This window comes from Grampus griseus, assembly GCF_964374135.1.
Source record: "Grampus griseus genome assembly, chromosome: 2".
Lineage (NCBI taxonomy): Eukaryota > Metazoa > Chordata > Mammalia > Artiodactyla > Delphinidae > Grampus > Grampus griseus.
Genome location: NC_139018.1, coordinates 37,147,373 through 37,160,076, shown reverse-complemented (window position 1 = coordinate 37,160,076; position 12,704 = coordinate 37,147,373). Strand labels below are relative to the sequence as shown.

Sequence of the window (12,704 nt, the reverse complement as noted above, 5' to 3'; positions counted from 1 at the left end):
ACCACATCACACCTTCCGTGAAACCCTGTACGTACATCACAGGGCACTGAAGCCAGCCCTGATAGCATTTGATTAAGGAGCAGAGCTGAGCTCACCCAGTGCAGCGTGAGGTTGTGCAGTAATTGACGTGTCTCCTGTATGTGCAGAAACACACAGAGAAAGTGACTAACATTCATAAATAGAAGGAGGTACAGGGGTATTTTTAGCTGACTTCAGTGTGTTAGACAATTGAAACCCATACAAGGGCAACCCTCAACCGTTATTTCCCTGGCATTTTGAAACGACCTTAGTGATTATGAGAGGAAGTGTTCTGCCATTGCCGTAGCTTGCTGCCTTATAATCTGGAAGCCTGAAACCATCACAAGAGGTTGTGTTCACCAGCTCCTGAGAGTACATATAGAAAATATCTAATGTTATCTAGGGTAGGAAGAGAAACCCTTATGTTTGGAGAATGTTTTTTCTTTTTTTTTTAAATTTATTTATTTTTGGCTGCATTGGGTCTTTGTTGCTGCGCGCAGGCTTTCTCTAGTTGCGGCGAGCGGGGGCTACTCTTTGTTGCGGTGCGCAGGCTTCTCATTACAGTGGCTTCTCTTGTTGCGGAGCACGGGCTCTAGGTGTGTGGGCTTCAGTAGCTGTGGCTCACGGGCTCTAGAGCACAGGCTCAGTAGTTGTGGCGCACGGGCTTAGTTGCTCCGCGGCATGTGGGATCTTCCCAGACCAGGTCTCAAACCCATGTCCCCTGCATTGGCAGGCGGATTCTTAACAACTGCGCCACCAGGGAAGCCCGGAGAGTGTTTTTTCAATCTCAAGAAACACACACAATTTACGTGATTCTCCTCAAGCTTGTGAAATAGGTAGTGTTCATCCTTCTTTGCCCCTTTGGACTTCTGATCAGTAAGGAGCCCACAGGGGCTGGAGACTCGAGGTTAGTGAAAGAGCTGATCCTAGAGCTGAAGTCGCTTAATTCTGGCTTTTTGGCTGAATCCTGAGGCTTCCTTTCTTAGTTGTGGCAATCTGATCAAAGAGGTGAAATGGCTAAGATCTTACCAGGTCCTGCCTTAGAACCAACCACAAGGTCTAGCCCTGTCCCCAGCCCCTCCTGGAAGTGCACTGAAGCCAAGTGTAAGAGTGAGTGAGCAGTGATGCATCATGGGGTTTTGTTCTCTTGAATAGCTGTTCTTTGCTGCTAAGATTTGTAGTTCTTGTATCCTTTTAACGGGAGTGTAATTATATTCTTTGCCTTTTTGCATACATTTAAGTAGCTGCTCGTCTTTGGAATTGGATGTTGAATTGTTCCTCCAGCTCATGCCTGGAGCTTACAAAATGCTGACAGTTGCTGTAGAAACCGTATCTGGCAGATGCGATATAGCTGGGGCTTTGTGCACCCAAAAAATTCCTTTGAAGGCCTTGGCAAATTAACATTTTAAAAGGTGCTCATTGTATACTTGGTGGTTGGCTTTAAGCATAAAACACAGTTGGTATTTTATTTGCCACCTGACAGAAGACAAAAGGATTCTCCTGGTTCTGAAAAACCACTTAAGCATCTTGTGGAATTTTGCAGGTAAAGTAAGTTTCTCCCTAGGAGATAGCAAACACCTGTCATCCCACAGCCTTTTTTTTTTTTTTAAACATCTTTATTGGAGTATAATTGCTTTGCATTGTTGTGTTAGTTTCTGCTGTATAACAAAGTGAATCAGCTATACGTACACATATATCCCCATATCCCGTCCCTCTTGCGTCTCCCTCCCACCCCTCTAGGTGGTCACAAAGCACCGAGCTGATCTCCCTGTGCTATGCGGCTGCTTCCCACTAGCTATCTATTTTACGTTTGGTAGTGTATATATGTCAATGCCACTCTCTCACTTTGTCCCAGCTTACCCTCCCCCTTCCCCGTGTCCTCAAGTCCGTTCTCTCTGTCTGCGTCTTTATTCCTGTCCTGCCCCTAGGTTCATCAGAACCATTTTTTTTTTTTAGATTCCATATATATGTGTTAGTGTTCAGTATTTGTTTTTCTCTTACTAACTTACTTCACTCTGTGTGACAGACTCTAGGTCCATCCACCTCACTACAAATAACTCAATTTTGTTTCTTTTAATGGCTGAGTAATATTCCACTGTATATATGTGCCACGTCTTCTTTATCCACTCATCTATCAACGGACCCTTAGGTTGCTTCCATGTCCTGGCTATTGTAAATAGTGCTGCAGTGAACATTGTGGTACATGACTCTTTTTGAATTATGGTTTTCTCAGGGTATATGTCCAGTAGTGGGATTGCTGTGTTGTATGGTAGTTCTATTTTTAGTTTTTTAAGGAACCTCCATACTGTTCTCCACAGTGGCTGTATCAATTTACATTCCCACCAACAGTGCAAGAGGGTTCCCTTTTCTCAACACCCTCTCCAACATTTATTGTTTGTAGATTTTTTATGATGGACATTCTGCCCGGTGTGAGATGATACCTCATTGTAGTTTTGATTTGCATTTCTCTAATGATTAGTGATGTTGAGCATCCTTTCATGTGTTTGTTGGCAATCTGTATATCTTCTTTGGAGAAATGTCTATTTAGGTCTTCTGCCCATTTTTGGATTGGGTTGTTGGTTTTTTTTTTTTATTGCACTGCATGAGCTGCTTGTATATTTTGGAGATTAATCCTCTTGTCAGTTGCTTCATTTGCAAATATTTTCTCCCATTCTGAGGGTTGTCTTTTCGTCTCATTTATGGTTTCCTTTGCTGTGCAAAAGCTTTTAAGTTTCATTAGGTCCCATTTGTTTATTTTTGTTTTTATTTCCATTTCTCTAGGAGGTGGGTCAAAAAGGATCTTGCTGTGATTTATGTCATAGAGTGTCTGCCTGTGTTTTCCTCTAAGAGTTTGATGGTGTCTGGCCTTACATTTAGGTCTAAATCCATTTTGAGTGTATTTTTGTGTATGGTGTTAGGGAGTGTTCTAATTTCATTTTTTTTACATGTAGCTGTGCAGTTTTCCCAGCACCACTTATTGAAGAGGCTGTCTTTTCTCCATTGTATATTCTTGCCTCCTTTATCAAAAATAAAGTGATCATATGTGTGTGGGTTTATCTCTGGGCTTTCTATCCTGTTCCATTAATCTATATTTCTGTTTTTGTGCCAGTACCATACTGGTTTTTTTGTTGTTCTTGTTGTGTTTTTTGTTTTTTTTTTAGTACCACACTGTCTTGATTACTGTAGCTTTGTAGTATAGTCTGAAGTCAGGGAAACTGATTCCTCCAGATCCATTTTTCTTTCTCAAGATTGCTTTGGCTATTCGGGGTCTTCTGTGTTTCCATACAAATTGTGCAATTTTTTTTTTTTTTTTTTTTCCAGTACACGGGCCTCTCACTGTTGTGGCCTCTCCCGTTGAGGAGCACAGGCTCCGGACGCGCAGGCTCAGTGGCCATGGCTCACGGGCCCAGCCGCTCCGTGGCATGTGGGATCTTCCCAGACCGGGGCACGAACCCGTGTCCTCTGCATCGGCAGGCAGACTCTCAACCACTGCGCCACCAGGGAAGCCCAAATTGTGCAATTTTTTTGTTCTAGTTCTGTGAAAAATGCCATTGGTAGTTTGATAGGGCTTGCATTGAATCTGTAGATTGCTTTGGGTAGTATAGTCGTTTTCACAATGTTGATTCTTATAATCCAAGGACATGTTATATCTCTCCATCTGTTTGTATCATCTTTAATTTCTTTCATCAGTGTCTTATAGTTTTCTGCATACAGGTCTTTTGTCTCCTTAGGTAGGTTTATTCCTAGGTATGTTATTCTTTTTGTTTCAGTGGTAAATGGGAGTGTTTCCTTAATTTCTCTTTCAGATTTTTCATCATTAGCGTATAGGAATGCCAGAGATTTCTGTGCATTAATTTTGTATCGTGCTACTTTACCAAATTCATTGATTAGCTCTAGTAGTTTTCTGGTAGCATCTTTAGGATTCTCTGTGTATAATATGTCATCTGCAAACAGTGACAGTTTTACTTCTTCTTTTCCAATTTGGATTCCTTTTATTTCTTCTTCTTCTCTGATTGCTGTGGCTAAAACTTCCAAAACTCTGTTGAATAATAGTGGTGAGAGTGGGCAACCTTGTCTTGTTCCTGATCTTAGTGGGAATGGTTTCAGTTTTTCACCATTGAGAACAATGTTGGTTGTGGGTTTGTCACATTTGGCCTTTATTATGTTGAGGTAACTTCCCTCTATGCCTACTTTCTGGAGAGTTTTTATCATAAATGGGGAGCTTTTATCACATCCCACAGCTTTTAAGTAAAGTAGGCACTTGAACCAGATGGGACTACACACCCTAAACTCGACTTAGTTTTTGGAATAAGCTGTTGTAATTGATCACATAACTTAGAAATAAACATGAAGATTGTGATTCTGAGACTGTGCTTTGATTTTTTTACCTCTTTGACCAGATGATACAAAATCAAGTGGGAGGAAAATTGTGGGTGATGTGGCATACAAGGAGGCCAAGGAGAGGGCAAGCTTCATTACTCCTGTTCCTGGTGGCGTCGGGCCAATGACGGTGGTGATGCTAATGCAGGTAAGTGTGAATGGACGTTTCTGTAATAGTTCTACGAAACTGATAGAATTCCAGGTACTGCATTTCTCCCCAAGTAGAAATGTCATAGAACCTACTCAGAATCTAAGTAAGGATGTGAATCTGTTGAAGAAAAAAAGGAAATGGAAGTAGAGAGAAGTAGAATCAGTCGTATTAATAGAGGGAAGTAGGGGTAGCATGATTCTGATTTACTCTGGAATGTGATAACTTAAGGGGAAAAAAGTACAAGCTTCACTCAGTATGTTTTGGCTTCTTGCCCTTTGTAACACACACCAGCTGGTGGGGGTGAGGCACGCAGCCCAGGGCATCCTACTGCCTATAGACTCCGGCCTCGAATTGAAGCATGTTAACAGGCGGATCCTGAAGCTGTTCATTTTGTGATTGAACTTGAGTGACCAGGACTAGGAACTGAGGTGGAGGTTAAAATCATCACCTCTTCTCAGTTCCATTTGTGTCATTTTGTTTAGAGCACGGTAGAGAGTGCAAAGCGTTTCCTGGAGAAATTTAAGCCAGGGAAGTGGATCATTCAGTATAACAAACTTAACCTGAAGACACCCGTGCCAAGGTAAAAGAAGCTTTTGCTGTTTTCACACTGTGGATGGTGGGGTTTTAGCTGATGGATACCATGGTTATGTGTATGCCCCCTCCGAACGTGGTTGAGGTGGGTCATTACTAGGATGGCATTGATTGAGTCCCGTGAATAAAGGTTGATACATACTTTCTATATTTCTCCTAAGTGACATTGATATATCACGGTCTTGCAAGCCAAAGCCCATTGGTAACCTGGCTCGAGAAATTGGTCTGAGCTCTGAAGAGATAGAATTGTATGGTGAAACCAAGGCCAAAGTCCTGCTGTCAGTACTGGAACGCCTGAAGCACCAGCCCGACGGGAAATACGTGGTGGTGACCGGGTATGGTTTTTGTCCATTTGCCAGTTGAATCTTAATATTAGTCCTGATTATTATTACCAGGGGTTGCATTTGCGCTTAGCCACGTATATGTGGAGGTTCCTTTAATTTGGTTTTAGCTTTTTATTTATTTTTTATTTTTTTTAATTTTTTTTTGCGGTACGCGGGCCTCTCACTGCCGTGGCCCCTCCCGCTGCGGAGCACAGGCTCCGGACGCGCAGGCTCAGCGGCCATGGCTCACGGGCCCAGCCGCTCCGCGGCATGTGGGATCTTCCCGGACTGGGGCACGAACCTGTGTCCTCTGCATCGGCAGGCAGACTCTCAACCACTGCGCCACCAGGGAAGCCCAGGTTTTAGCATTTTCATATGTATTTTATCTAATTTGATCCTTAGAGCGAGCCTGTGAAGAAGAGTAGACAACTCTATAGAGATGAGAAAATTTGTCAAGGTTATTCATCTAGTAGGTGGAAGAGTTTGAATCTTAAAACCTGATCTTCAGATGGAATTGCCTTTTTTAAACCCCAGATCATTAATTCTGTAGATCTGTTGAGGATTCATCTATTTTTTTGTTTGGCTAAGTTAAAAGCTAGTTTTTGAGACTAAATTGAGAAATTAAAAGTATAGCAGTGTCCCTTACAAAGTAGAGTATATTTGCCCCTAACTGTCAGAAGAACTAAAATGCAGAAGTCTTTTTTAGTTTCAAACTGGGGGGAAGTTACAACTAAGACCCTTGGAAAAGATCCCTTTCATGTGTTTCATCTTTCTGGTTATTCAGATTAAGAGTCACTCTAGGATCAGAGCTGACTTAGTGATACACATGAATTTAATTTACATAAATGTAATTTTCCTGTTTTGCTTTCATCTTAAAGAATAACTCCAACACCCCTGGGAGAGGGGAAAAGCACAACCACGATTGGGCTGGTGCAGGGCCTCAGTGCCCATCTCCATCAGAATGTCTTCGCGTGTGTGCGACAGCCTTCTCAGGGCCCCACCTTCGGAATAAAAGGTATTAGTGAGACCAGACCTGGGTGGCCAGAGGGCGCCTGCACCTCCTTCAGTCCTCCTGGCCCACTTGGCCCATGAATGTGTGCGGGGTCTTCAGCTCATTTAGACACTAGAAACAGCTTCATCACATCCCAGAAGAGCATCGTGGTGCTTTTGGTGAAGGCTTTCATTGGATCACCCCAACTCCTGCTGTCACTGTCTGACACTGCACAGGGATTCCCTGGGATGGGTAATATGTAGCCAGGGGTGCTTTTATATGACCGATAGTCGACTCTCATAGTAACAATAAAGGTAATCACAGCCGCTGATCACCATGCTGACTTTCTAGAGACAAAGACAAACCCTACAGATGTTTCACACTGAGGGAAGAAGAAAAGCATATGCTTTTTGAGTATAGGCTTCGTGCCAGGTTTTGTGCTAAGCAGTTTATGCCTATTACTTTATCTTCTAAGATGGTTAGTTTTATCTCCACTTACAATAGCAGCAACTGGGATTCAGAGGTAGCTTGAATTCAAGGCAGTATCATCAAGTACCAGGGTGAGTCCCCACGTCTACTTCAAGCTCTAAGATAATACCATCAACCCAGTGTTTCTTCTGATTAGATGAAAACACAACATCAATAACTGTACTTCACCTTCAGTTTTTGATAGCTGCAGTACTGCAAACATGTTCATTTAATTAAAATTATTTTTATTAATTAAAATAGGTTCTCAGAGTCAGCTTCATCATTTGCTTGGCGATAGGGTATCACATATCCTGCTTGTTCTAACAATTACTACAAATGTTGACACGGGGTACGCCTTTGTCCTTCTTCAGCCTATTGTTTTGATATAAGTCCGTTAACTTAGTTCTGCCTTTGAGCTTAATAACCCCCTTTTATTTCAGAATGAGCCTTTTCCCCCTCATTGAACCCAATATGCTCCTTTTCCTCTTATCACAAATTGCCCCATTTTCATTGCATGATCTCTGCCCCACAAAAAAAACCCACACAAAACCTCTACCTCAGATTGACATTTATCTCACTGTTAACCTGGACATTTTTAACTGGATTTTGGTTAGTAATCCAAATGGGCCAGCAAAAATCTAGCAGTTAAGCTGTTTTCTACCATATGTGTCCTATTTAGGAAGAATTGCAGTCTCTGTGTTTGTGTTGCTGTGTTTATTTTAAATATTCCTTTTTTAAAATGCCAGAATAGCATTTATGAGGGTAGGAAATTGAACAGGTTTGCCTTTATGTAACTGTAGGCTGGGTTTTTCTTAACAAATGTTAGGAATCAAGGGGAACCTGTTTCTAAAGATAATGAGTAGGTATGTTATGTGTTTATGGTTTTGTCAGTTAGATTCAGATTTCAGTTGAGAGACTATTCAGAGTGAACAAGATCAAGCGGTTTAGTTTGGTCAAGAAAATTAGAAAGCACTTGATCAAATCTGTCCAAATGGTTGTAAAAAATAAATAATATGCGGAGCAGTTACAAAAACCAATTTGCTTTCATTTGATTTGCAAGTCATGGTGAAACGTGCTTAACATGAGTCTTCAACCTTGACCTGTCCTCCAGGTGGTGCTGCAGGCGGTGGCTACTCACAGGTCATTCCTATGGAAGAGGTAATGTGGTCTGGGATTTGGTTGGATCAGACCTTTTTTTATAGTTTTTCCTTCCTGGGATTAAAGTTTATTGTAGAGATCTTAGTAGGCAAATGACTTGTTTGCTCAACAGAAGCAGTACTTCAGAGAAAAACATCTTAATTTGCCAACTTTTAAACAGTTTACTTTTTTTTTTTTTTTTCTGTGGTACGTAGGCCTCTCACTGTTGTGGCCTCTCCCGTTGCGGAGTACAGGCTCCGGACGCGCAGGCTCAGCGGCCATGGCCCACGGGCCCAGCCGCTCCGCAGCATGTGGGATCCTCCCAGACCGGAGCACGAACCCGTGTCCCCTACATCGGCAGGCAGACTCTCAACCACTGCGCCACCAGGGAAGCCCAACAGTTTACTTTTTTGACATGACAAGGACTTCAAAGCCTGGCTTGCAGTGAAAATAATAAGCAAGTGATTAAATGAAGCATAAGATAGGGAAGAACAAACATGAAGTGAATTCAAAGTAATAACCACAGAAGTGGGAGCAGCGTATATGCATGGAGTTGGGTCGCTCCAGTGTACTTCTTGCTCACTGTTCAAAGGACGTGTGTTCTTACTAATCCAGCGTTGCTGCTGATCCCAGGGGTGTGGCGTTTATGGTTATTGGCCATGTCTCTTAGGGAAAATCAGTGTTCCTTCTGAGGACAGATAGTAATTTGTTTTCAAGAGATAGCTGTGTTGGTGTTTGTCCACTAGCTATGCTGCCATCAGTTTTCCGTTGGCTTTAACATAGGGATTGGTTTGGCTGCAATAGAATGAATGTGAAAAGATGCAGAGAAGTTGGAAGACTGATGTGGCTTCTACCCTTTTGTAGTTTAATCTCCACCTCACTGGTGACATCCATGCCATCACTGCGGCTAATAACCTCGTGGCTGCGGCCATCGATGCCCGGATGTTCCACGAACAGACCCAGACAGACAAGGTAGGCTGCTGAGACCCCCACGGGCACTTTCAGAAGGTTTGAAGCACTCGAATTAATGTTGGACCCTTGGGTACCAATAATGCAGGTAGCAAGACAGTGGCATTCCTCTCTCTTAAAAGCCCTCTTCCTCCTTTTCTCTAAGGCCCTCTTTAATCGTTTGGTACCATCAGTAAATGGAGTGAGGAAGTTCTCTGATATCCAAATCCGGAGGTTACGGGTAAGCTTTTCCCTTGTTCATTATTGATACTGTGTGAAATTAGGTGATTGATAAGGAGGTTATAATCTCCTTAGAGTAGCCTGTTTTGGACAAGTTCGTCCATAACCATAGTCATAAGGTTATGATATACATAAAGATGGGTGGCAGAGGTTGTTTCTCACTTATCTTTGAATTTTTAGTGGTTAGTCCCAGGATCAATAGAGCACTGAGGACCTGCTCTCAGCTAAGAAGAATGACACTTCTTTATAGCATGGATATAGGAGTCAGGATGCCAGCGTGGCAACACAGCAGCTTCTAGAGTTTGAATACCTGCTCTTTGCAGCATCAGGGCCTTAAGCAAGAGTGGTTACTTCTGTATTTTATTTGAACTTCTATTACAAATATATAGTTATTAAACGTACACTGTACCATATGACCCATAAATTCTACTCCTAGGTATTTATTCAAAAGAAATGCAAACTTGTATTCATATAGAAACAAAATCTACAAACAACCTAAATATCTTTCTGTAATAAATGGATAAACAAACTGGTACATCTATGCAGTAAAAAGGAATGAACTGTTGATACACACAACAACTTGAATGAATCTCAGAGGCATTATGTTGCTTGAAAGAAGCTAGCCGCAAATGGTTGCAAACTGTATGCTTCCATTTATATGACATTCTCAAAAGACAGAGCTATAGTGATGGAAAATAGATCAGTGGGTGCCAGGAGTTGGTCGGGGAAAGGTGTGGCTATAAAGGGGTAGCACAAGGAAATTTTCAAAATAAAATCCAAAATATATTCTTGTGTTACTTTTACATATGAAAGAAATGTTATATATCTGTAAATATTCTTTAGACTGCCTGACACATATAAGCATTCAATAAATGGTATGTGCTACCTAGTTATCAATAGTAGTTACACTCACCTTATTTTTAATTTTTTGCAACTTTATATTTTAATGCTGTAAGAATAGTACACAAGCTCCAGATGCAGTAATGATTTACATTTTGCCCTACTTGCTTTACAGTTCTGTCACTATTTATATATATGCATTTTTCTCTGGACTTGAGAAAAAGTGACTTTTACACAGTTTGATATTTTTTAGCTTCTCTTGTTCTCACACCCCACAAAACATCCTTGCATAAGGTAAGTCAGCTATTACCTTGTTATGTAAAAGAATTGTGTTCTGCAAGGCAGCAAGTACTGTAGAAGAGCAGGCAACTTCTAATCTTACCTTTGCTCATGGAACTTTCTGTCAGGTGTGGGGAGGGGCTGGACTCAACGTTTAAATGATCCTTTAAAAAGCTCTGGGATTTGAGATCAAGGGACTTGTCAATGGCCACAGCACCCCTCACCAGGTTGGAACTAGAACGTCCATCTTCTGTTTCCTGGTCCCCAGGCATCCTCTCTTGTGCTGTATTATCACAGTCTACCCACCAGGTACTCAGTCAAGAAGGGTTGTCAACAGCAAATTCTCAGCTTAGTGACTGAGGGTTTTGCCGACTTCTGTAAACAATGTCATGTTCCAGGCTTGTGATGCTATTTGACAAGCCAGTGAGCACCAGCTCTGAAAACACACCTGAGGTTTTTAAAAAAAGTCCTCATAACCCAGGAAGGGAACTATGGGAAGAGCAGGGTTTGCTGGGGCCACTCAGATCTACCAGGAGTTAAGAGAAAAAGAGAGTACATTTTAAAGGCATTTTCCATTTCAGTATTTGACCGTGGTACACATTGTAAATAAATAAATTTCCAAGTTCCGTGAGGAGGAAGAAACAAACCCTCCTTGTGCCTTTTGGAATAGTAAGAAGGCAGTGAAAGGATAGTACTACTTAAAAAGCATGTACTGTGCTAGAGCAATGTCTCTTCTTTTCTTCTGCATCGAAAGGACTATTTATCCCTTTAAATATACTCAAAAGGTCAGCATATTAGTTTTTAAAAAAGCATTTAAAGTGATTTACATTGATTTTTATTGATCGATATTTGGTTTTGCCCTTCTAATTTTGCATGTGACTTGGGCTTCTCAACTGTTTGATTGAAAAAGCTTTTCCTTTCAATATGTTTGCATATGGTGAGTTAGGTACAACACTTTTTGGTCACTATGTTTACGTAGGGCTTCGGTTTAGGGAAATGCCTCTGGTGCTCAGTGATAGGGACAAACATGTTAATAATACCTTTGTACATGTGTGAATGGGAAATAAAGATTTAGCCAAAGGGATCGTAGTTTTCCCTTCTGAATTTAACATGGTTTATATTTCCCCTATCTGGAGATAGGGATAAAAAAATTTTTATTAAATCATATCTGCTTTTGTTTGGTTTGTCTTATTTTTTAATTTTCCTACCTCTTCAGAGACTAGGCATTGAAAAGACTGACCCTACCACACTGACAGATGAAGAGATACACAGATTTGCAAGATTGGACATTGATCCAGAAACTATAACTTGGCAAAGAGGTACCAGAGCAGGGTGTACACCCCATTGGTTTGGTTATACTGCACGCCCCATGACCTCCCTTAGAGGTGATAAAATGGGAGGTCCATAGCTTGTGTGTGGGTATTTTCATGGTTAAGGCCTGACTAAGATGGCGACTCACTCGTTTTCCTGGCCACCTCCATCAGTCTCCCTCCTTATTAGCTGTAATCAAACCTCCTTCTGTTCGGTTAGTTGGACATTTTGCTGGCTCTTCAGTGTTCATTGGCGTGAGGAGGGTTTTAAGGAAGTTCATACATAAACCAAAAATAACATTTTGCAACTTTCATTTTATGCAGGAAGTTTTGGTGTCATTAAGTAGAGAAGTGATGTTTAATCACTTCTTAAATCATGTTGCCCTTTATTCTTAGAACTCTTGTCTGGCATAAGTGACTTGATTTTTCTTGTAGGTCTGGAGCTTGCCTGCTCACTTTTACCTCATTTTCTTAAACTCTCTTGTAACAAAGTAGGTAGCCTTCAAGGTTTAAACATCCAGCAGACTGGTGAGTGAGTTGCCTGGTTTCACTGCCAGATGTTGCTTTTCTCTGTGTCAACTAGCATGGCTTAGAGTTTTATTTTGTACCAACAGTGTATGCGTCTAAACTCTGTCACTGCTGAGAAGAAATTTTCATCTAGATGCACAGAATGCAGCTGACAGGCAATTTATTGACTGTTTTTGTGACTGTCGTTGGCTCAGTAACTGTGCTAGCTAATGGCATTTTTAAGGCAACTCTCCTAATATCTAAAACCACACTGATCTTTCTCTTCCTTTGCTTCAATAGCTTTAGACATATGGTATCATATTTTATGAGGAATAAGCTAAAGATCCATTTTGAAAATTTATTATCACAATCATTTTTCCTTTGCTTTATATGTAATTCATGCTTTCTAAGAAAGTAGAAGCAGACAAGGGAAAACATGGATCATACCCATTGACTGGCTGTTCTATACACAGAAATTAGATGCAAGGAACTAGACCCTATTTTTTTAAAAAAAAATAAGG

At 41.2% G+C, this 12,704-nt stretch overlaps 1 protein-coding gene across 7 annotated transcripts in view; it reads left to right on the top strand.

Moving 5' to 3' along the window:
- Positions 1-12,704, top strand: part of MTHFD1 (methylenetetrahydrofolate dehydrogenase, cyclohydrolase and formyltetrahydrofolate synthetase 1) — a 58,579-nt gene that overhangs the window by 28,143 nt on the left and 17,732 nt on the right. For 4 of the 7 annotated variants that reach the window (XM_082649643.1, XM_082649646.1, XM_082649642.1 and 1 more), the window contains 9 exons: positions 4,419-4,546; positions 5,032-5,129; positions 5,302-5,475; positions 6,342-6,478; positions 8,034-8,080; positions 8,924-9,031; positions 9,174-9,248; positions 11,583-11,685; positions 12,112-12,204. In XM_082649643.1, the coding sequence (XP_082505769.1) occupies positions 4,419-4,546; positions 5,032-5,129; positions 5,302-5,475; positions 6,342-6,478; positions 8,034-8,080; positions 8,924-9,031; positions 9,174-9,248; positions 11,583-11,685; positions 12,112-12,204 (963 nt within the window). The remainder of the gene's footprint in view (positions 1-4,418; positions 4,547-5,031; positions 5,130-5,301; positions 5,476-6,341; positions 6,479-8,033; positions 8,081-8,923; positions 9,032-9,173; positions 9,249-11,582; positions 11,686-12,111; positions 12,205-12,704) is intronic. The other 3 variants (XM_082649648.1, XM_082649645.1, XM_082649644.1) reach the window with 2 other exon arrangements.